The sequence below is a fragment of the Columba livia genome, chromosome 3 (genome assembly GCF_036013475.1).
Source record: "Columba livia isolate bColLiv1 breed racing homer chromosome 3, bColLiv1.pat.W.v2, whole genome shotgun sequence".
NCBI lineage: Eukaryota > Metazoa > Chordata > Aves > Columbiformes > Columbidae > Columba > Columba livia.
Window position 1 is genome coordinate 47,470,016 of NC_088604.1, and position 20,803 is coordinate 47,490,818.

A 20,803-nucleotide genomic window follows, 5' to 3' on the forward strand; every position below is an offset into this window, starting at 1 on the left:
TGTTCTCCAAGCTAAAGAGCCCCAGCTCCCTCAGCCTTTCTTCATAAGGGAGATGCTCCACTCCCTTAATCATCTTCGTTGCCCTGCACTGGACTCTCTCCAGCAGTTCCCTGTCCTTCTGGAACTGAGGGGCCCAGAACTGGACACAATATTCCAGGTGTGGTCTCACCAAGGCAGAGTAGAGGGGAAGGAGAACCTTGTGCAGCTTGTAACAGTTTAAAGTCAAGCTCCAAACCAGAATGCAAATTTTAGATACTCACACCAATAACAATCAGTTGATTGCTTCAGTATCACATGAATGTGGTTGTTCTGTTTTGCTTCATTTTTAATCTAACAGCATTGGAAGGACTGAATGAAAGGATACAGTGGACTTCAACACCACCAGTGAGCCCCTTCCAAATACTGTTAATATGCAGAATTTGAATAATTTGTCTCTACTGAAAGAGTCAAAAGTTCAGTAGTCTCTCTGTGTGTGTCTTGGGCTTTTTTTTTTGTTTGTGGCTCTGGTTTTTGGTTTTGTTGTTGCTGTTTTGGGGTTTGTTTTTAACACTTCAGAAGCCAATGTTTGGTGATCTGATATTTAAATAATGCAGGCTGAAAAATTACAAAAGCTAAATTAACTCCTTTTCTTTTTTGAAGTGACTAATTGTTATGCTTTTAATAATCACCACCATCTAACTGAAGCATTTAACAAACTACAGATTTACAATGGCAAGACACTCACACCAGCAACCCAAACACCCTGATGAATGCTATTCCCAGAGCAGACCAGTGTAAAATTAACTCAATGTTAATGCCTATTTTACAGTGTATAAAAGTAAAAGCAACTGCATCACAGTAAAGTGACAGCATTCTTTGACATATTTAGAACAACAGGCACCAAGAACAGGCCAAAAAACTTTTCAGATAGTATTTAATACCAGAATTTGTAGAATTGTAAGACGTTCTTTTTCCAACTATTCTAAGCAATTTTCTTTATGAAGTTCCTCATGTCATTATAAGGCATAAGTTACTTTATCTGTAAGTTTCAATAATAAATATATTGTCAATGTGCTTGACAGCTGTAGCAAAGAAGAATCTTATGCAGCTGAAGTGTTTATTTCCTAGCCCAAGGGCCTTTAGGAATAGAAGGATAAACAGCATAAATAGTACAGATGAACAAGAACTACAGAAGGCAGATCCATCACAGCAATAGCTACTCACCATTTGGGGCCTATAAGGACTCTGACCATAGAAAAAAGGATCTGCCTTTGTATCTCTACATTATTTTTGGTGTTACTAAAACACTGCGTTGACTTACCATACGTTGTGTATGTTTCCATCACTCTCAATGGCAAGGAGTTTTTTTTTTTTAAAAAAAACAAAGATCAAAAATGTCAACTGCATTTTCACAAAAACTGCTAAAAATAACAGCCAAAAGGGGAAAGAAATAACAGAACAAATTATATTTATCGATCTAATGCTCAACGGACTCTATAAACTCTTTGGAAGTAAAGCTCCTGACCTCAAAGTACCACAGCTTTTTTATAGAAAGGACAACTGTGCAGGAGTGCCATTCTCCCCTCTCTTTTTGGGTGGAATTTAAAGTTTATGCCTGTGAGAATCTGGCAAGCTAACAGGCAAGCGGGCAAAATGCCCTTTAACAGATGGGTGCAAGGTTTGGCATGCCAGGGAACCAGTATGTTCATGAAACTGGAACAACAGGGCCAGTTTCTACCTAAAAATGTCAAAACTACAATCTGTGCAGTTTCTGGATCCATGGATGCAGGAGCAGAAGATAATTATTTAGGAATCTGCATAGATTAAAGATGCATCCCTGGCAGAGTAATCAAATGCCCAAAACTTTATATGAAATAGTGTTAAGGCTACCTTCTGAGAATGAGTATATTATGCTCAGTTACACTCAAATACCCATGAATTCTGGAGAAACAGAGATTCACTAACTACAGAATTTTGTCCTTAGCTCTGCATCTCTGAACTAGCCATCATCATAATACATGTAATACTCTAAACCACAGATAAAAAAAAAAAAACAGAATACGATGGATTTTGTTCTTCAGATGCTGGAAATCAGCTATCTGAACATGTTCCAACTGCAGCCCCAGCACTAAGCACAGCCACATTCAGCTTTCAGGAAATCAGTGAAGAGAAGCTGGAAAATTTACAGCTGCAGTACCATGAGATAATACACATGTTTCTTTCAAGTATTCAGTTCAGCACTAGACTATTTTTTTAGCATAATACTGTATTTAGCTTTTACTATAAAATCCATCAGCAGCTTCATTACACACAGCTGAAGCTTAAGCAGCTTTGTACAGCGTAAGTATAAGCAAAGTCTCCGAAGGAACCCTCAGTGCAGTAAAAAAGAAATATGAACATTTAGTGCCCCTGTGGCACTGGGCACAGCACATACTCTGTGTTTGAGCTTAGACTGATGACCAAGGCCAGCTGCCTTCGCAGTAAGGAGGTATTAAGGCTCTGCTGCACATTTGCCATGATCTAAGGCAGCCAGAAGAGCAGAACGGCAGTACACCTTTTCCTGCTATGCTGCTGTACTGCTGGAAGCTGTACTGAGATGGAGGGTACCTAACGGCATCAGGAAAACACAGCATTAAGCTCAGCCATTACAAAGCTAGATGTGGTGAGGCCACATAACTCTCAGCTAAGGCCTTTGGGAAAACAATTTCTTTGGTTTATTTGGATATCTAGTCTGGCTCCTTAGCAATGGGTCTTGCTTCCCACACTTTGAACTAGGTAAAAATAGCAGAAACAGTATGATTACAAGCATGGGGACAATGGAGTATGTTTTACACATGCAAAAAGCTATACAGGGTCTAGACACAAAGAGCTTTGGGGACTGAAAAGGGGGAGCAAATATACAGTGTCTTCCCTTCTTCTCATCTTTTTTTGTTCTTCCCCATCTTAACTGGCTCCTTTAAGCTACAAGAGGAAGCATAAGCCTTGCACCCCACCGCCTTGTTACTGGAGACAGAACAACAAGAGAGGGAGAGATCCCAGATCAGCTCTCAGGTCAGACAGCAGGGAAGCAAAGGAAACCCTCTGAACCACTGGCCTGGGAAGAAAAGTGTGGCCAAATACTCCTTCCTCCTGGTTCCAATCTGGTTGCCTCCCAAAGACCTAACTTATTGGCTCAGAAGACAAAACCCACGCTTTGAAAAATTCCACCTTTGCCACGGTTTCATCACTGTGATGGGTTTTCAGACATCTATCAGCAGTTAGCTGTTTGTGTGAGTAACAATTGACATATCAGAACATATTTTCAACAAAAGCTGCTGTAGACACACATCAGCCTATCTACTATACTGAGTGACCACTCTCAAACACATCCCTTTCTCTGATACCCATCCACACCTGATGATCTATTTTTGAGCTCTATAAGATTGTTCCACAATTGGCTTCTGCCACTTCCAGACCACACTATGGTAGGAAGAGACAGCTTGGCCAACCCTCTCCATCTTCTACAGCTGTGTTCTGTGCTGCCACCACACTGTTGTGTTGAGGCTGGAAGTCAAGCAGCAAGTCAAAACAACCTGCTGATCCAAACAACCCTCAGACTCTCCTGCCACTACCCTTAATACAGGGGGGTTCAGGACCTCCCCCTCTCACAGGTGCCTGCAGTCAGTTGAAGAGCAAGTAATGGTTTACTCCTAACTCTGTATTAGAGTCACTGCTGTGCTTTCATATTTCATAGCAAAAAAAAGGACTATAAATTAGATCCCTATATATTTGAAAGGTTTCATTCTGAATCTATCTGTATGTGGCAGATCAGCAGAAACAAAATTCAGCGTTATTGCCATCAGAAAAGAACCTTAAATTCTTTACAAGTTTGCAAGTCTCTGGCATCTGAATAGAAAGAGCAATATATTAGAAGTTTTCTAGGGAAGTATCTGAAGGAGTTTCAGAGCATTTCATAAATTAAAGCTTTTCAAATGAAGATCAGCACTTTTTAAAAAGCCCAGTATTTGCTACAATAAGAGCAATTAATTTGTATGATATTAATTTTCACGTTTCACAACTATAATGTTTTCTGTTACTGACCTCAGGAAAAAAAAGACTGTAAACAGGATGCGTTATCTTTGACTTCGTTTCAAGAAGAGCTCGTTCCTTTCTCTGTATACTTTGCTGTAACTCTTGCCACTCCTGTCAAAGACAAGTTTAAAGAGTTATTGTGCGCTAGCCATCTTTCACATTAAAAAAAGGTTTTAGCCAATGGAAATGATATATATGTCAAGTTTTTGTGCTATGCTATACATTAACCTCTCTGTGCATTTCCCTTTTTTATGTTACACAGTATGATTAAAAGGAAAAAAAAAAAAAAACACAGTAAAACTAAAAACCAATCATGTAAAATATTAAAATACCCCTCCAAAACAAAGCCCAAACAAATAACAAAACCATAAAAATCACACACACACAAAACCCCAACCACAGATCTGCAGGGCTTGCAAACATTCTTCAAAACTCACTTCGACGGCACTGCCTACAAACACTCACTACTTGAGCTGTAAGAGCCCTGATTAAAAGCTTGATGATTCTTTTCCCATCAGAAACTTATTCTCACCCTGTCCAAGACTTCCAGCTCTCAGTGTCAAGTCTTTGGCTGTACGACCCATGGCACAGAAACCATCTGCCACCAAAATGCCTCATTCTCCATTACAATCTCTTAATCCACAGTTTTGAGTGACTAAACAATTAACAGTTACTAGAGTTTATTATTAAGAACATGTACAAATTCATTCAACTATTTCATGCTTATAGTATGCAGTATGCAACAGCCACTACAGGTAAAGAACAAAGTTCAAAGAAGAGACTTTATCTCACAAAATCTACAGCAGCTACTAATCAAGCCGAAACAAATATCACAGTCTTCCCCTGAAGTCATGCTATTTTTCTCACACCATTTTTCTGTCTGTTCTCCAAAGATCCTTCACTGCTCTCTCCAATGCAGACTTGCAATGACAAAGCTCTTATGCTGTAATGAGGTCTGAAAACCTTTGGAAAGCTGATATTGCTCCTTCATCCTAATGTTGCCTGGCCTGAGGGGATGCTGGAGGATTAAAATGCATTTGCTTTCAACCCCAGAGGCAATATTCCCCTTAAAGAAAAACTAAGGCTTACAGCTTCATCATCTTTGTTTTGCTTCTCGTCTTGCTCTCTGTCAGAATCTCTGTCACTTCCATCATCTTTCTCACTTTGAGAGTCCCTGTTTGTTTCTTCTTCTTCAGATTCACTTCCTTTATCAGAAACCTCCTCCTCTTCTTCCTTGGCAACTACTTCCTAGCAGGAAAGAAAAAGAAACACACATTGAAAACCTCTAACTTAGTTTGTCTGCATTATTGTCGTATATAGCATTCACAGCACCTGTCTTAAGGTCATAGACCTTATTTCTATTTTGACCTACACTCTTCTGGTTTCACAGAGTATATCTACAGGGAAGATTAATCTTTTCCCCTCATGTGCTAAGAGGAGTAGGGAAGCAATCTTACTTCTCCATATGGCATCTACAACACGAAAAGGAGAAAATAGTATTTGATTCTGGGTTCACATTTCAAAAAGTCATGAGAAAATGAGAGAAAGTACCTACAACACAGCCCAGGAGGCAGAGAAAACACAATGCAGTGGGAGCGTGAAGGTATTAAAGCTACTTAATTTACCAGAAAAAAAGCCTCATTTCAGTTTTTTTCCTTTAAAGGAAAAGTAAAAGATACAAACCAATTCACCAGCCAGAAGGCAGCATAACAAGAATTAATAAAAAGGGACTGTGAAGCCAGGCTTCTAAAGTAGTAGGGCACAACTTTCAGTAGGCCACTGCAAACATCAATGTGGTGGTTCCCTGATTATTTTACAAGTAATTTTTAAGTGTAAAGAAAAAAAAGCTGGTTTAAGAAATATGCTTTACAAAATCATAGAATGAAATGTAACAGATAGCTACAACAACCCCATCAGATTAGGAATGATAAACTGAACAAAATACTAAAATATAAATGAATTCTATGAGCTACCCCATTAGCTTGTTTTTGCTTCTGCTGTTTCGGTGGTTGCAATGAAGGTGGCAGAGGTTTCTTTTTCAATGGCTTCTTTTTCTTTGATTTTGAAGCTTTCTTGGTTCCTTTATTCTTTTGCTGCCATCCTTTGCTCTTAACTTTGTTGACATCTCCTTGCTGTAGGAAAGCAGAATTTAAAATATTTATTCTGCTCATTAAACTTCAGGCATTTGCTGTACTTTAAGCATTTTAAGCTGAGAACCAAAGTTAGAAAGCACAGCTCAAGAGACACTTCAGTCGGTATTTCTGGGAAAAAAAAATGCTTGAGAAGTGCACAATTGACAACTCAAGATCTGAAATAAAGTCCTCTTTAGCTCGCACAAGGAACATTCATTTTCACTTACCCCATCTTCTGCTGGTTGCTCTTCTGCTGCACATATAGACTGTTCCTTTTCAAACACTTCCTGGTTAGGGAAAGATGTAAGAACTATTAATGCCTTTCTGTACCAAAAGTCCAAATTACTATTTTATTTTTTAATTTAAACTAAATCACCTCAGTCAGCCCTGAAGGTTTTACGCATTATGGCAAACTCTTTAATCAGTAACAAACACAGAAGGGAATTAACAGATCGAAATCAAACAGCTTCTAACACTTGGTCTAGGATTTTTCCATCACTAGCATTATGAAGAAATTTAGTAACAACATGTCATCTTGTTCCAAAGAATCTACTTGTTTTATAAAGCACAGAAATCCTGTATCACAAAAGCAAGCAGTAGTAAAATGCAAATTCTGCTCCATTTGCCAAAGCATTAAAAACTTCAACAGCTGCACTGCTACTCAGGGACACAAGACAACAAATCAAACCAAAAATGTGAAACGTTAAGACAAAACACAATGCTAGTATTATGCAGACCAGAACATCTCTATGCAAATGGAATTTTTTTCATGCATTTCTTCCAAATATACTATTTGCCATTAAAAAAACCCACAACAGTCCTAAGGAGCTGTCTTATACAAAGATGGCAAATGTTAGATACCACCACAAAAAAAAAGCATCATATAAAAGGATAGCTCTAGTTTTCAGGTCATGTACCTCAATGCCAGGCTGCCTAGTGGGGTTCACATCCAAAACAGCTTAAATGAGTTTTCTGTATGCTGTCAGACATTTTAATTAATTTCTAAGTACACTTATATACGCTCACAATTTTCAGTTTCCTTCATTTTTAAGGTCCAGCACGGTGATACTGTGCTTTTACTTTCTACTTACTACATCCTCAGTTATCACTGAGATGATGCATTCTGAAATTCCATAGTGTTAACACTTAGTTACATAAACAGGCTGCTTTCTGCTGAACTGGCTGCAGTGGCTCATCTGATCCTCAATTGTTTTACTCATGCTTGTATGCCCTACCTCAGAGGCAAAACAAGACTTTCTATTTACTATTTTCTATTTACAATCACATGAACAGTGCAGATACAAAAAATGACACTGTAGGCTTTGTTAGATAAAAGTTTGTTTAGTTTATTTGCATTAAAATTTTTCTAAGTCATTAATTACTACATTTTAAGCTAAAAAATAAGCTAAAATCAGAAGTTTAACTACTAGGGTGTAGTAACATTTTTGATCATGTCACATTAACCCCACTTTCTTCATGTGGCACTGGAGTACTTCCTTTATATTATGTATATTTTTGCATTCTGCGGGACTGAGTTTCTTTCGTAAGTGTCTAAAACACCCAAGAGATTTGTAACATTATGAGCCCACATGAAGTGAAATCAAACACTGTCCAAAGGACTTGAGTGAATACTTTATTCTGGCTCAAAAACTAAGTTTCTGAATGTCTCTTTTCCTGTTATTTACAAACCTCAGGGCAGTATCACTTGTCATATTATTTTACTGTTCCCTAGACAACTGCAACAGGTCAGACTGAACTTTGGTTTGATTCCAGGAAAACTTTCTCATTCAGAAACAAAAACATAAGGGAGGATTAAGAGCACAAGTTCTCAATTTCAAATCTTAATTTTACAGTTATATTTACAAAACACTATGTTAGCTTGCAAAGAAGAAATGCCCATTTATTAGTATACACTTGCAGTTAACTCTGGAAGAACAAGCATTCTTAATACTTACTGCCATGGTCTGTCTTGTTAGTGTGACCAGAACAGTGACAAGAGAACCTACTGTAATATTGTTGCTGTCTTCATCATCCAAAACTAGTGTGAAAAGAAAATCAACACACCTATTAAACTCCTTTAAAACCTTTTTTTCCTTTAAACATTGTTTCTGTTATGCCAAACTATAAGCATACAAACTCCAGAATTTTTAACAAAAAACCCCCCCCAAAATATTATTAAATAAGTCTACTATCAGGATTAGGGCTGGTAGTTCAGAAAGCCATAAAACAGCAACATTGAGTTTGAAATTTTAATTGCATGAAAGTTAGAAAATTCAAAGTTACAGCTGCTGTGGGAACCATAACTCTATAATATTGTGCATTATATATTAAAGCATAGAACTTCAGAAACATGAAATACCACACATGACCAAAGGGACCCTGTTATATTTGTTCTGGGAATCGTAATTTTGATTTTCCTGACTTTCATATGATTAACAACTCAATTTCAATGCCACATTAACAATCATGCATTTAATTCTTTTATTTAAGTAGAAGGCAAAGGAAAAATAAGAGAAAGCAATGATTATTTTAACTAAAACATCAAACATAAAACCCACAGGAAAGCCACTGAGGAGTTTATATCTCCAGTCTATGAACTGGAGAATGTGCCAGGTTGAGGAAGAATAGAGTTACATCCCAGTGTGGATTCTCCTCCTCAAGAAAGCAGTTTTACTATTCACTAGTTCTACATATATATTTTATATAGTGGTAATATTAAACTAAATTTAAAAGCATATGCATTGTTTAATCCTCCATATCACGCCTGAGTACCGTTGTGTGACAAAGACTATGGGCAGAAAAGGATTGCTTGCCAAAATACAGGAAGGTACTTCAAGACTAGATTTTAAGCAGATTAACAGGACTGTGCACAATCCTGTGCTACAAGAGTCTATTTTTGTATTTGTTTTTAGAAACACACAGAAACTTGATATTTCTAAATGTTGTTTAACAGAGACCACAGAAGCAATTCACTTTCCATGGAGACACTGCCTAACAGGGAACTACTTCGTAACATACCTAATCTTCAGAGAGGGAGAGCACTACACAGTCATTGAAACATTACACACAAGAGGTAGTTAAGCACAGCATAGACAAATTCTGCCAGATATAAAAACCATATGAGGATTATCACAAATGAACCGATGAATATTTAGGCATCAGGGTCTCCAACTCAAAAAAAATCTCACAAAGGACTCTCCGCGCTGGAGTAAGTTGAGCATAAATTCTAGCACAGCAGAACAGTTTAAGATAGCTAATAAAAGTGGTATTTCAACCAGAATTCCACATTGCTTGTGAAATATTAAATCAACAGATGAAATATCAGATAAGCTCCTGTAGGAGAAACTACTGCTGGCTTGGGAATCTGTGAAATGTTTCAATGTACTTTATCTCCTCAGACTATAAATCTCATGTACAAGAGTCTGCCACTCAAGAAAGTATGTCACTTCCAGGCCACAAAAATAACAGTGAGCTGTGTTTCAGCGTCCTCCAAAAGCCCACTGACACACTATCAAAATGTCAGAAGAGCAACATCTACAGAACAAAAGGACCTCCCACTCACCCTGTGGTTTTATATCCATAGTGACATATGGAAAGCTGCCAAGGACAGCCATAACTTCATCATATTTCTTATCTTCTAGGAAATGTAGTAAATTGCGACGATCAGTGCCTTTCAAACTCACCAGATCTTGAATACTTTTGATTTTATACTGAATTTAAAAAAGAACAAGGAAGTCACATTGTAGCAGAGAACACAGTCCACAAATAAGCTCTTGATAATATTTCACTTGTCTCTTCACACTAGTAACACATACACGCTATTTGATCTGTTCTTATAAAAACCATACTTTAGGAAATCATCAAGCATATGTCTTGAGAAACAATAAAACAAAGAGGTTGCATTCAAACCTGCTAAATAACATTTCTTTGAATATTGCTGTGTTCCATGTTATGTCACCTCTTAGAAACTGCATACATTTGTTACAAAACTATTACTTTAGATGGCTTTTTCAGAAAGCTGAGCCACTAAATTTTATATTCATATTAGCACGGACAACTAGTTACATTTTATCTTCTTTTTAATACCGAATCACAAACAAATCTAAAACCATTCATATTTAAGAGCTGCAGAGCAAAATAACCACAGTAGGAGTAATTACATTTATACGATCCTAAAATTACATTTGGCCCTTTGAAAGCAACCATGAGGTTGATGTGGCCCCCGTGAAAATGAGTCTGCCATCCCTGAGGTAGACTGGTCATACCTCCCATTTAGAGGACTGTATTTTTCAAGACTTCAGTGTATGGGAATCCTGTACAAACAAGCCAAATAAACTGGTCTCATCCTTCTTTCAGAGGAAGGACAGGTGGGATTATGAGGTAGCCAAATTCTTGATTTCTTATTTTGTTACTCTGCACATGCCAAAAATACATCTAAAATTATGTACTTTTTTGTATGCTCCCTGTAGTTTAGAGCTGGATTAAGAAAAGCGTTTGATGATACCTACAGGAGAACAGTTCTTTTACTTCATCCAAAGGAAAACACTACTTGACTGTTTGATGAACAAGCACCTTCAAAGATGATTAAAAACGCAGTACTCAAGAATTCTTTACCTTCATACTAACACAAAAACATTTAAATACTACCTAAGGCTACAGTCAAAACTAAACAAAACTTCCATGAGATAAAAGGAATATTTTTGAGATTGATAAGAATCAACCATTGTAAGAAGACTGTCACAAAAGTCAACAGCTTCTACTAGAAAATAACTGCTTGTTTCTAGCCAGGCATTACTAGAAGACATACTACAGTCAAACAAACAAGCAGGTTTGAATATAGAGATATAGTCAGTTCAACAGGGGTGAAGACGTAGTCAGATATTCAGAAAAGACTAGTTTTTTTGTCCTTAAATTCTACAAATACCAACACTTACCCAACTACACAGCAACAGGATCACAAAACCTGAAACGCTTTTCAAAGTAATTGATTTTTTTTCCTTTTATGAACTCCTTGTGCTACCTTCCAAATAAATTTCCTATCAAACTAAATTAAGAATGATATAAAACCAAACAAGGGAAAAAAAAAAAAAAATCACAGTAGGATATTCCAGCTGTATTCTGGAAAAATGTTATATTAAATAGGAGACAGTAATCTACAATAAGAAGGAAACTGTTTATTTTGTTTGTGGGGTCAATGTAGACTGATCTTTTATACTTATAAGATTGGTGTTCTTAATTCACACCTCCTAAGATGGACTTTAAAGTACCACAGATCTATGAAGTATTGTACTGAATTCCTGAAAAGATAAATATACTTTTACTCTCTTAGTTATGAATTAACATTCATGAACTTCCTTCCTTATAGGGAAAGAGGTGAAAGCAGTAACAGAAAACGTTTGTATGGCATTACCAAGTATCATTCATAGTTTTATACCTTTTTATGATTGGAGACCCGCCTAAGGTTGTCCTCTTCAATGTGAGGCAGCTGCAAAAGGGGAGACTTGAACTGCTGAAGTCCCTGGACGGTCATCTGGGAAAGCTTCATGCAATTTTCCAAAGATCCCAAAGATGGAGCACGGAACTCCCTTTCTTGGGGAGAATGAAAAAGACAACATTATTTTTTTTTTTCCCCTTAAACTTTTACAGTTTATAGTTGTGTTACAGACCAGAGAAAACCTTGTTTTAAGTCAAGCAAATGAGGCATCTTAAAATGTCCAGCACAATTAATCAGACAGCCTTTTTGCTCTCATTGCAGTCACATAGCTCCACAGATACTTCCTTCCCTCTATTTAGGCTGTCACAGCTGAACACCAAACTTCCATCTAACATTGTCTCCAGGAACAAAAGCATAACGTATCTATGCAATTATTACAGACAAAAATGCCACAACTTGAGTTTAAAATAAAGGCAGCATCAAAACCAACTTGTTTTAAATTTCTGTAACACACATGATGTGTGTGTAAGACATGTTTAGCTCTACTTTGTAAGCATATAATTAAATATAGTTTATCAGTAGACAAATCTTTAACAACACAACATTTTATAATATTTTCCTCTTGACAGATTAACATAAAGGTAGCAGCCCATTGAAGGCGAGGAAGTAAACAGGTATAACTGAAGATAAGCAGATCATATTATGTTAGAAGGCAACAAGAACAGCTGTAAAAATATCAAAGGCATGACTTTTATAACTGAGCCTAAAGGTTAGGAGGGGTGTCTGAGCAAATATCTGAGTTTTCCTTTAGAAATCTTCTCTAATTCCTTTAATGTTTTTAAGTACAAAGAGGTATAAACTCTACATAATTAAAATTATTAAAAGAGAAAAGGAAAAACTCTTTTTTTTTTCTTTTGCTCTGTTCTGGTTAAATCATTTAATACTCTTCATCATGTCTGCAAAGAAATGAAAAAGCAAAGCAGATGGGTTTCCACATACCGCTTTTTAACTCTGTTAGACACTGTCCACTCATAAATAAAACTTCTCAAAACACTGTTTAGAAAACTTATTTCAAAATTCCTCTGAAGCCCAAGCATTGCTGCGAGTCCAGAATCAGCAGTGTTCAGGTAGCTCTATATATACTTTTTACCATGAAACTGAAGAGAATATAACTTATTTTCCTGTGAGCCAAGAGGAACTTAAGCTACTGAAATCTTTTTCTGAACTCATACGTGGCATATGAGAGAACTGAAGGCAATTTTAAACATGTATTTCAAAAAAACACCTGTAATTTATGACACCAACCATTTTATTTAAGAATCAGCATATGTATTTTCCCTATACTCTAAAATCTTTTCTCAGGAAAAAAAACAAAAACAACAAAACAAACAAACAAAAAAAACCAAACTTCAATTACCTTGACTGTTATATGTATATTTTGCATATCAATAGATAAGTAGGAATACAGCTACCTGTGTGTGTATATACACAAATATACGCATGTATACAAATATGTGCCTTTGCTAAGGATGTGTTTGGCTGGTTATCAGTAAGTTTGGGACACTACAACAGGGGCATAGAGGCACCTTTCCATAGATGGGTTACACACATTGTCAGAAGGAATATGCTCACTCCGCTAGGGGTGTGTGATGGAGCTTACCACCCTGTCAAGGCAATCAGAGATGTGAATAAATGCAGGTTCACTTACGCCTGGGTGAAAAGGCAGGTGGGCTGTAAACTACACCTGAACAAGATGGTACCAAAGCAAAAATTGCTGAATGTTTAATTTAAGTGCCAATGGCCATTGATTTTGATAAAAAGCAAGTTTAAGTTAATTTTAAAACATTTTACAGAGGAAGTATGAAAAAGTAAATCTGACCAAGAAAAAAAAAAGTGTCTTCAGTATGTTTTCTCCTTCCTTTATACCACTACCTTTCTGCAAATCTGTAAGTAGCTCCTATGGCACATTAAATGCACCCAAAAGATCACTCAAGTCACCTCTTCACCTGCCCACCTCCACCTCTCCCCTCAAATAGCCTATTTTTTCATTAGTTACACCAAGCTATAAATATAATCAGCTAAAAATCAAATTACATGGCAGGAATTTTTTTTTTAACCTAGTATACTAATAAACACTGTGAAGACTACATGCAATGCAAAGAGAAAAATAACACATGAATGGAACTACCTGGCTGGACACACTGTTAAGTAACTTCTACCTTTAAAAAAAAAAAAGAAGGTAATGGAAAGACTAATCTCCCAACTAAATAGCACAAAACTTATTCTCCATCTTACCTATCTTCCATGTCCCCTGTGATTTGTTTTGGCTGCTGCTACAGAAAGCCACAGGATATTTTACATTTTAAAAGCCCCCATGCTGCAAACCAAGTTGATAAAAGAATCCTAAATATTCTCTGACAAACTGGCTTTTGCAGGAAATTCAGCCAGAGCTTTGAGACCACCAAGCACTAGTCACAGTAGAAATTCTTCTCTTTCTTAAAGCACTGACTCATCATTCACATGTCAGCAGAAAAATATTTTAACAAAATTGGAAATTATTTTGGTTTCTCAAAAATAACACAGGACTTTATATTCCCCGAGAATGGATTTGAGGACGGTATAGCTTTTAACAGCCAACTGCCCCCGCCATAAAATGAATGCCACCTCTGCACATATTTTGACATCTTCTGCTTGTCAAAGTGCACAAGACTAGATGACCTTTCATCCAAGGTCATAAAGTCATCCAAAATGACATTAAAGTAGTCAATCACAAATTTAAATGCAAATTGTAGTTGCTTGTGAAGGAGTGGTATAAAACTGGCTCCAACCACAACCTCTACACGACACTGCAGCTTCCAACCTAAATTAAGAAATGCGCTTTGGACAGCTGAAGTGAAGCCTCACCTGTCTGCATACAGTCAGCGGAGCACATTCCATGTGCCCTCAGCAGGGCAGCTGTCTACTTATGATACTTAAGGTTGATCTCAAAGACTACATCAAAATAATTCAGACCCACTGATTATCAACTATCAGGTAAGCATCACAAAACAATGGATGCAAGCAAGGGACGCTACAGAGCAAAGTGTATTTTCAGGGAGCTGTACATAAAAACGAAGTCTCAGAGACCATGCAGAAATCAGGCAAGATGGTACAAGACATTTTATCTAAAGGTAGCCATAAAGGGCTCAGCAGTAACTAAAAGCCAAAACTAAAATACTATCCATTTTATTTTTATGAAAGCAAATTAAAACCGTTCCTTGCAAAAACGAATCCAGGTAATAACGAATCAAAACTCGTTTGCAAAGAATGACAGCTCTGTTAAAACTTAAGAAGTAACCATGATTAACTCATTTTTATGCCAAACCTACACTCATCGTTTCACACTAGATTGTTTCCAGGATACAAAAGCAGACTGAGGTACCACATCTTGCTGCCTGGGGAGGCGGGATGCTTGTCCCTGCAAAGGGCTTAGACAGCACAACTTCATAAACCTCATCCTGTGATGTGCTGTCCTTAGTGTTTCTCATTCTTTCTTTCGTCTTCAAGAACAGCTGATACTGGATCAATAGTTGAATGCTATATGGCTTCATCAGGGTACTCTACCTCAAAAGACTTGATTACAAAGTATGCATAAATGGTTACAGATATTCTTAAACTAATAACAATAATAACAGTAATTCAGGATATTTGAAAGACATAAATGAATGTCGTGCAAAGTGAGGCTCCTCGTCCCACCATCAATTTAGGTTTCACAAGATAAGATCTGTCCCCAGAACATTTCTTTAGATAACATTAATACATGCCATCACCTCCGTATTTTCACAGATCAGGACTCCTGAACATCTATAGCTAATTATAGCATGTCATAACTTCATGCACCATGTCAAGGCTGATTTAAGCGAAAATTAGAACTAAACCTAAACACATCTGTAGTTAAGTTTAAAGCAATTTAAAATTACATTAAGATGACAAATACACAAATTTAAACAAAGCAGGCTCTCAAAAATGTCAATATCTAACTATAATTTAACTTGTATCTTAAAAAAAAAATCCACTTGTTTCCAAACAGTAGTCAGTAGGGGGGCAAAATTCCCTCTACACGTATGGTCATCAAGAATAGGGTCAACATTTTAAATTTGCTAAGTGATAAGTAGTAAAATGGTGATTTTTCTTTAGATCAAAGACCAAAATCCTGCAACGGTTTACCTTCAAGTCCTCAAATTCATTATTGTTGTCCTGATGGGCAACTGTTTGGTATCACCTTCCCTTTAACGATTTGTGCTGAGAGCGCTGGCATGGGAGTGAGAAGAAATGTTTGGTACAAGTTTCTGACTTGCAAAACTTTGTAAATAACTTTGTAAAATTGTAAAACTTTGGAAATAACTTTGAGAAAACCTGCTAAAGAAATAGACAAATTCTCAACTGTGCCTATGATACACTTATTTTTTTCCAAATCTGTAAATTCCCATCCACTTTCACAGACTCGCTGATGTTGGAAGGGATCATGGTAACCTCTAGAAATTGTTAGAAGTAGTTCTTTAGGTTTGTTTTGGGGTTTGTTGTTTGTTTTATTTTTTTTTTTAATAATCATCACTTCCATTTCACATGCAAATGGAAACTTAAGTTAATGCTATTGTCTTCTAAAATACTGCTTGATTTTTTAATTTTAATTTAAGCTGAAATCTACATTTTCTAGAGCTTCAAGGCAGTTTATTAAATACACTGCCTCTATAAATAATCATTTTACTGTCAAACTAAAATATCTCCGTGTACCTATAGAGAGGAGAAGAATACAGCTACTTGGAGGTTATTCGAGTTGTAATGTATATCATATACTCTGTTAAGTATCTTATTTCAGCTTTAAGAAGAGCTATAGGTGTTTCTTATTTTCCAAAGACTTCTGGTTCTGTTGCATAAAAAAAGTTTTCCTGGCTGTATTATTTGGATTGCATTCTGCACAAGAGAAAACAAGTATTTCCTAGTTGACTAATATATACACAGGCTATCTTAAATCTTTTGGAGGTTTGAAGTATTTTTATCAAGCTATCTATCTATATATAAAAACCCACAGCACACTTCTAAAACAGCTACTTAGCTTTTTATGAAAAAAATATGAAACCATTAAACTAACAACGTTTCACAGCATATCTTCACAACTTTGTGACAGTGCTAATATGGAGAATATTCACAAAAAACATGCATAGTTGAACTCTTAATATGACACTCATTAATAAATGTAATCTAATGTTAGGCAAAGATTACTTCTACAACAAGAAATATGGCTACTGATTACTTCCACGTTCCAAGTTTTCTCCCCAGCAGTCTCACAAGCTAGTAAAGATAGGGTTTAAAAGAGAATTAGAAATAGATTTAATCAATACTTCTTTCTAAAGTAGGACACGTTAACCGGCACACAACATCCTTATCTGCTCATAACCCTTCTCTCATACTTTATTTGGTTACAGAACACCATTTCCAGCACCACTTGCAATAGTGATGGGAAAGATCTTGCCCCAAACCATTCTTTTAAGGAGGCTATCAATGCTTGTTAATGGTGTTTTGGTCTAGTAAAGATCAACCAATACGTATTACTTGATAGCAAACAAAATGGTCAACAGTTTGGCACAAAAAAATGCCTTGCTTATGTTTGTTGTAATAAAGCAATGAGATCCAAATCTATGGCTTTTTACACTGCAAGCAACTACCTTCAGTGTAATTGCCTTTTTACAGTTAAAATAAAGACTTAAATATTCTATTTCAATTAAACTGTAATTTCTATGGCAATTACGGCAAAGCACCTGCCTCTACAAGCTCAGGAAAAAAACAACAAACTACACAGCAGGCTAAACAGCATAGGATCCTGAAATAGAGAAATATGAACAACAATCAAAAATGACAGCAAAGAAATGATCCAAAAAAAGAAGTGACACTTAAAACAGGAAAGAACTGTACAAGTGCAAATGAGAAGATGGATGAACAAAAGGTTTAATTTGTATTATACTAAGAGCTTTGCTACTGAGAATGGACCAGATCTGGAAGAACAGGTTTTTAATTGCATGTAAGGATAAGCTTTTAATTACAAAAGTTACAAGCCATACACTTATACTCAAGATTTCAAAGCAGAGCTTAGCAGAGGCAGCAGCATTTCCATTCCCAAAATAGATAACTCATTATAGTAAAAAGAGCAAAAGTGCATTTAGGCATTCCTAAATATCACAGGTTAAGCCTTCCAGAAGAACCAAAGACCTCATGAAGTACTGCAATGAAGAATCATATTTACTAGCTTTAATTATACAGTTTCTTTTCTTACCTTCCCGACTTCGAGCCATTATTATGAGTTGGCAGATCACATTAATCATTTCTTGAAGTAGTGCAGGACTCTTTTTCAGGATAAACTGCTGATCTGCAAGAAATAACTGGCTGCAATTATGCTGTACTTCTATTAGGAAAAAAGGAGACACTTTACAGGAACTGGACATTTAATGGTGTGGTCTTCACTTTCATTCATTCCCATATTATTGAAAATACCACTTCATTCTCATTGGCACATCCACCTGCAAGATCCTCTAACAAAACAGGAAAGAACAGGTGCTGAAAGGGAACACAAATTTTGTAAGCCAGACAAGAAGCTTCCACACCAAACGACAAAGTACTTATTACATTCATCTAGAAAAGCAACAGCATGGCACAGGGAATTTACCGGCCTTATGAAAAAAGCGTGAATTCTTCAGGTAATATTTTTTTTAAGTGAAACGCTATTTTGGGGAAAAACATTTGTAAAGTACTAACTACTCTTGAATATAGATCTGTGAATTTGTAAGTAAAAACAGCAACTAGGAAAAGCAGCAAGGAAGACAAGAGATTTTTAGTGAAGATTTAAAACTGTTTTTTCTTTTAACAGAAACTGGAAAATTTGAACTATAGCATCTTCACTGGTTTGTTGTTTCTTTTTTCTAATTTGCACCAAAATATAGAACAACTCAAGTATGCTGGTCAGCCTAAGAAACCATGAGTTTCATGGTTTAAACTTAAGAACAGCATTTAAAAACATTTGAGTTTGTATATTTACTAGTGAACTGGGCAATCACCAATTGCATGAAGTTCCACAAAGGCAAGATCTGGATTTTGCACCTGGGACACGGCAACCCTGGCTGTACATACAGACTAGGGGACCAGATGCTGGAGAGCAGCTCTGCAGAGAAGGATCTGGGGGTTCTGGCTGACAGCAAGTTGAACATGAGCCAACAGTGTGCCCTGGCAGCCAAGAGGGCCACCTGGGTCCTGGGTGCATCCAGCACAGCATTGCCAGCCGGGCGAGGGAGGTGATTGTCCCGCTCTGCTCTGCACTGGTGCGGCCTCACCTGGAGCACTGTGTGCAGGTCTGGGCAACACAGGATAAAAACGATACAAAGCTACTGGAGAGTGTCCAGAAGAGGGGTACAAAGTCAGTGAAGGGTTTGGAGGGGAAGCCATATGAGGAGCAGCTAAAGTCACTTGGTGTGTTCAGCCTGGAGGAGACTGAGGGAAGACCTCATGGGGCTACAGCTTCCTCACAAGGGGAGGAGGAGGGGCAGGTGCTGATCTGTTCTCTTTAGCAATCAATGACAGAACCCGTGGGAATGGCAGGAAGATGTGCTAGGGGAGGTTCAGGTTGGACATTAGGAAAAGGTTCTTCCCCCAGAGGGTGGTGGAGCACTGGAACAGGCTGCCCAGGAAGGTGTCACAGCCCCAAGCCTGACAGTGTTCAAGAAGAGACTGGACAACACCCTAACACCCTTAGACACATGGTGTGAACTCTGGGGTTGTCATATGCAGGGACACAAGTTGGACCCATTGATCCCTGTGTGTCCCTTCCAACTCCGGACATTCTATGATCCTAAGTATGAAAAACTGCAAAACAAAACCTGAAGCTCACGTGTAACTGCTATTTCAAGTTCTAATCTTGTCATCTTTGCTTCACACAGCAAGCAAAAAACTCCAAAAATAACCATGCATGGAAATGCTATAGAGAGCAATATTATGCTAATATTGGATTTCTTGCCTCTGAAAAGCAAATATACTTCAGATATTTAACTTTTTATTCTATTACAGAGAGAAAAAAGTTATCAAACTCATATTTGCAGCCAAAAGGCATTAAAAAGTAGGACATCAGTATTATAGGGCTGCCAAAAGAATGAGTAAGTGCTAAGTACATGTTTTAAAGAGTTGAAGTCGAAAAACTAAGTACCCTACACAGAGGTTACTGAGCAGAGAACCATACAGCTCCATAATGGACAAGAATTACAAGTACTGTAGCATGCAATGTGTTGTTCTGTTTCCAACAATATTCAATTAGGGGAGAAGCCATTACCTTCTTCAAGGACCTCAGGAACTTTCATCCTGGCAAGATGAGTCAATAGCAGAACTCTGGCTTTCAGGCTGTAAGGGCAGGTAAGCGGAGGCTCATTCTTCTTTAAATTTATGCCACCAATTTCTCTGATGAGCTAAAATAAAGTAGTTAAACACAAATAGCTAGTTTGGTGGTAAAGAAAAAAATACAGGAGGAGAAAAGTTTACAAGGAAAAAAGTTACATTCACAAAAGCAAGCCTTTAAGTAACTTTTCCCTGAAAAGTTCTGTAGAGATGAACATCAGCCATTTTTATCCAGATCCTAGCTCCAAAAAGTGAAAAAAGTCTTTAAATGACTTGTTTCAATGTGGGAGTGGGGATGAAGTTAAGATTTGCATACAAGAAACTTGCCTGGAATAGCAATGAGTAAATTTGTATTGATAGATAGGGGATTTTTAAATTCAATTTTATTGCCAAGGTTTTCTAAGGTATTTATATTAAACTCAATATGCACCAGCAACATCATCACCTTGAGACCTTTTACCCATCTAAGACCCAGCCACCTTCCTCAGAAACAGTCACAGGTACCACAGAAAGAAGTGTTCTAAGCCTGAACTGCCTGGGAGGCTGTAGATGAAGTATTTTAACTTATACACAAACAGCACCAAAATTGAAAAAAAATCGTGGTTTTCTTTATTCAGGATGATCTCTCGTGATCCTGACTAGACCAAGATGCACAGTTCAAACAGTTCTCTCTCATCTGAATTTGTTGAAGACCCTGGAGGGAGAAGCTGCAACACTGAGGAACAGAAGCTCGTACTTTATAAGAATCCACACATGACCCTGAAGCTACACTTTT

At 37.1% G+C, this 20,803-nt stretch overlaps 1 protein-coding gene across 1 annotated transcript in view; it reads right to left on the reverse strand.

Moving 5' to 3' along the window:
• Positions 1 to 20,803, reverse strand: part of SEC63 (SEC63 homolog, protein translocation regulator) — a 60,568-nt gene that overhangs the window by 4,520 nt on the left and 35,245 nt on the right. Inside the window, exons 10-18 of the mRNA XM_065056642.1 lie at positions 19,967 to 20,099; positions 17,927 to 18,019; positions 11,617 to 11,771; positions 9,745 to 9,892; positions 8,138 to 8,220; positions 6,410 to 6,469; positions 6,024 to 6,182; positions 5,140 to 5,298; positions 4,060 to 4,161 (exon numbers count right to left, since the gene is read on the reverse strand). Coding sequence (XP_064912714.1) covers positions 4,060 to 4,161; positions 5,140 to 5,298; positions 6,024 to 6,182; positions 6,410 to 6,469; positions 8,138 to 8,220; positions 9,745 to 9,892; positions 11,617 to 11,771; positions 17,927 to 18,019; positions 19,967 to 20,099 — 1,092 coding nt within the window. The remainder of the gene's footprint in view (positions 1 to 4,059; positions 4,162 to 5,139; positions 5,299 to 6,023; positions 6,183 to 6,409; positions 6,470 to 8,137; positions 8,221 to 9,744; positions 9,893 to 11,616; positions 11,772 to 17,926; positions 18,020 to 19,966; positions 20,100 to 20,803) is intronic.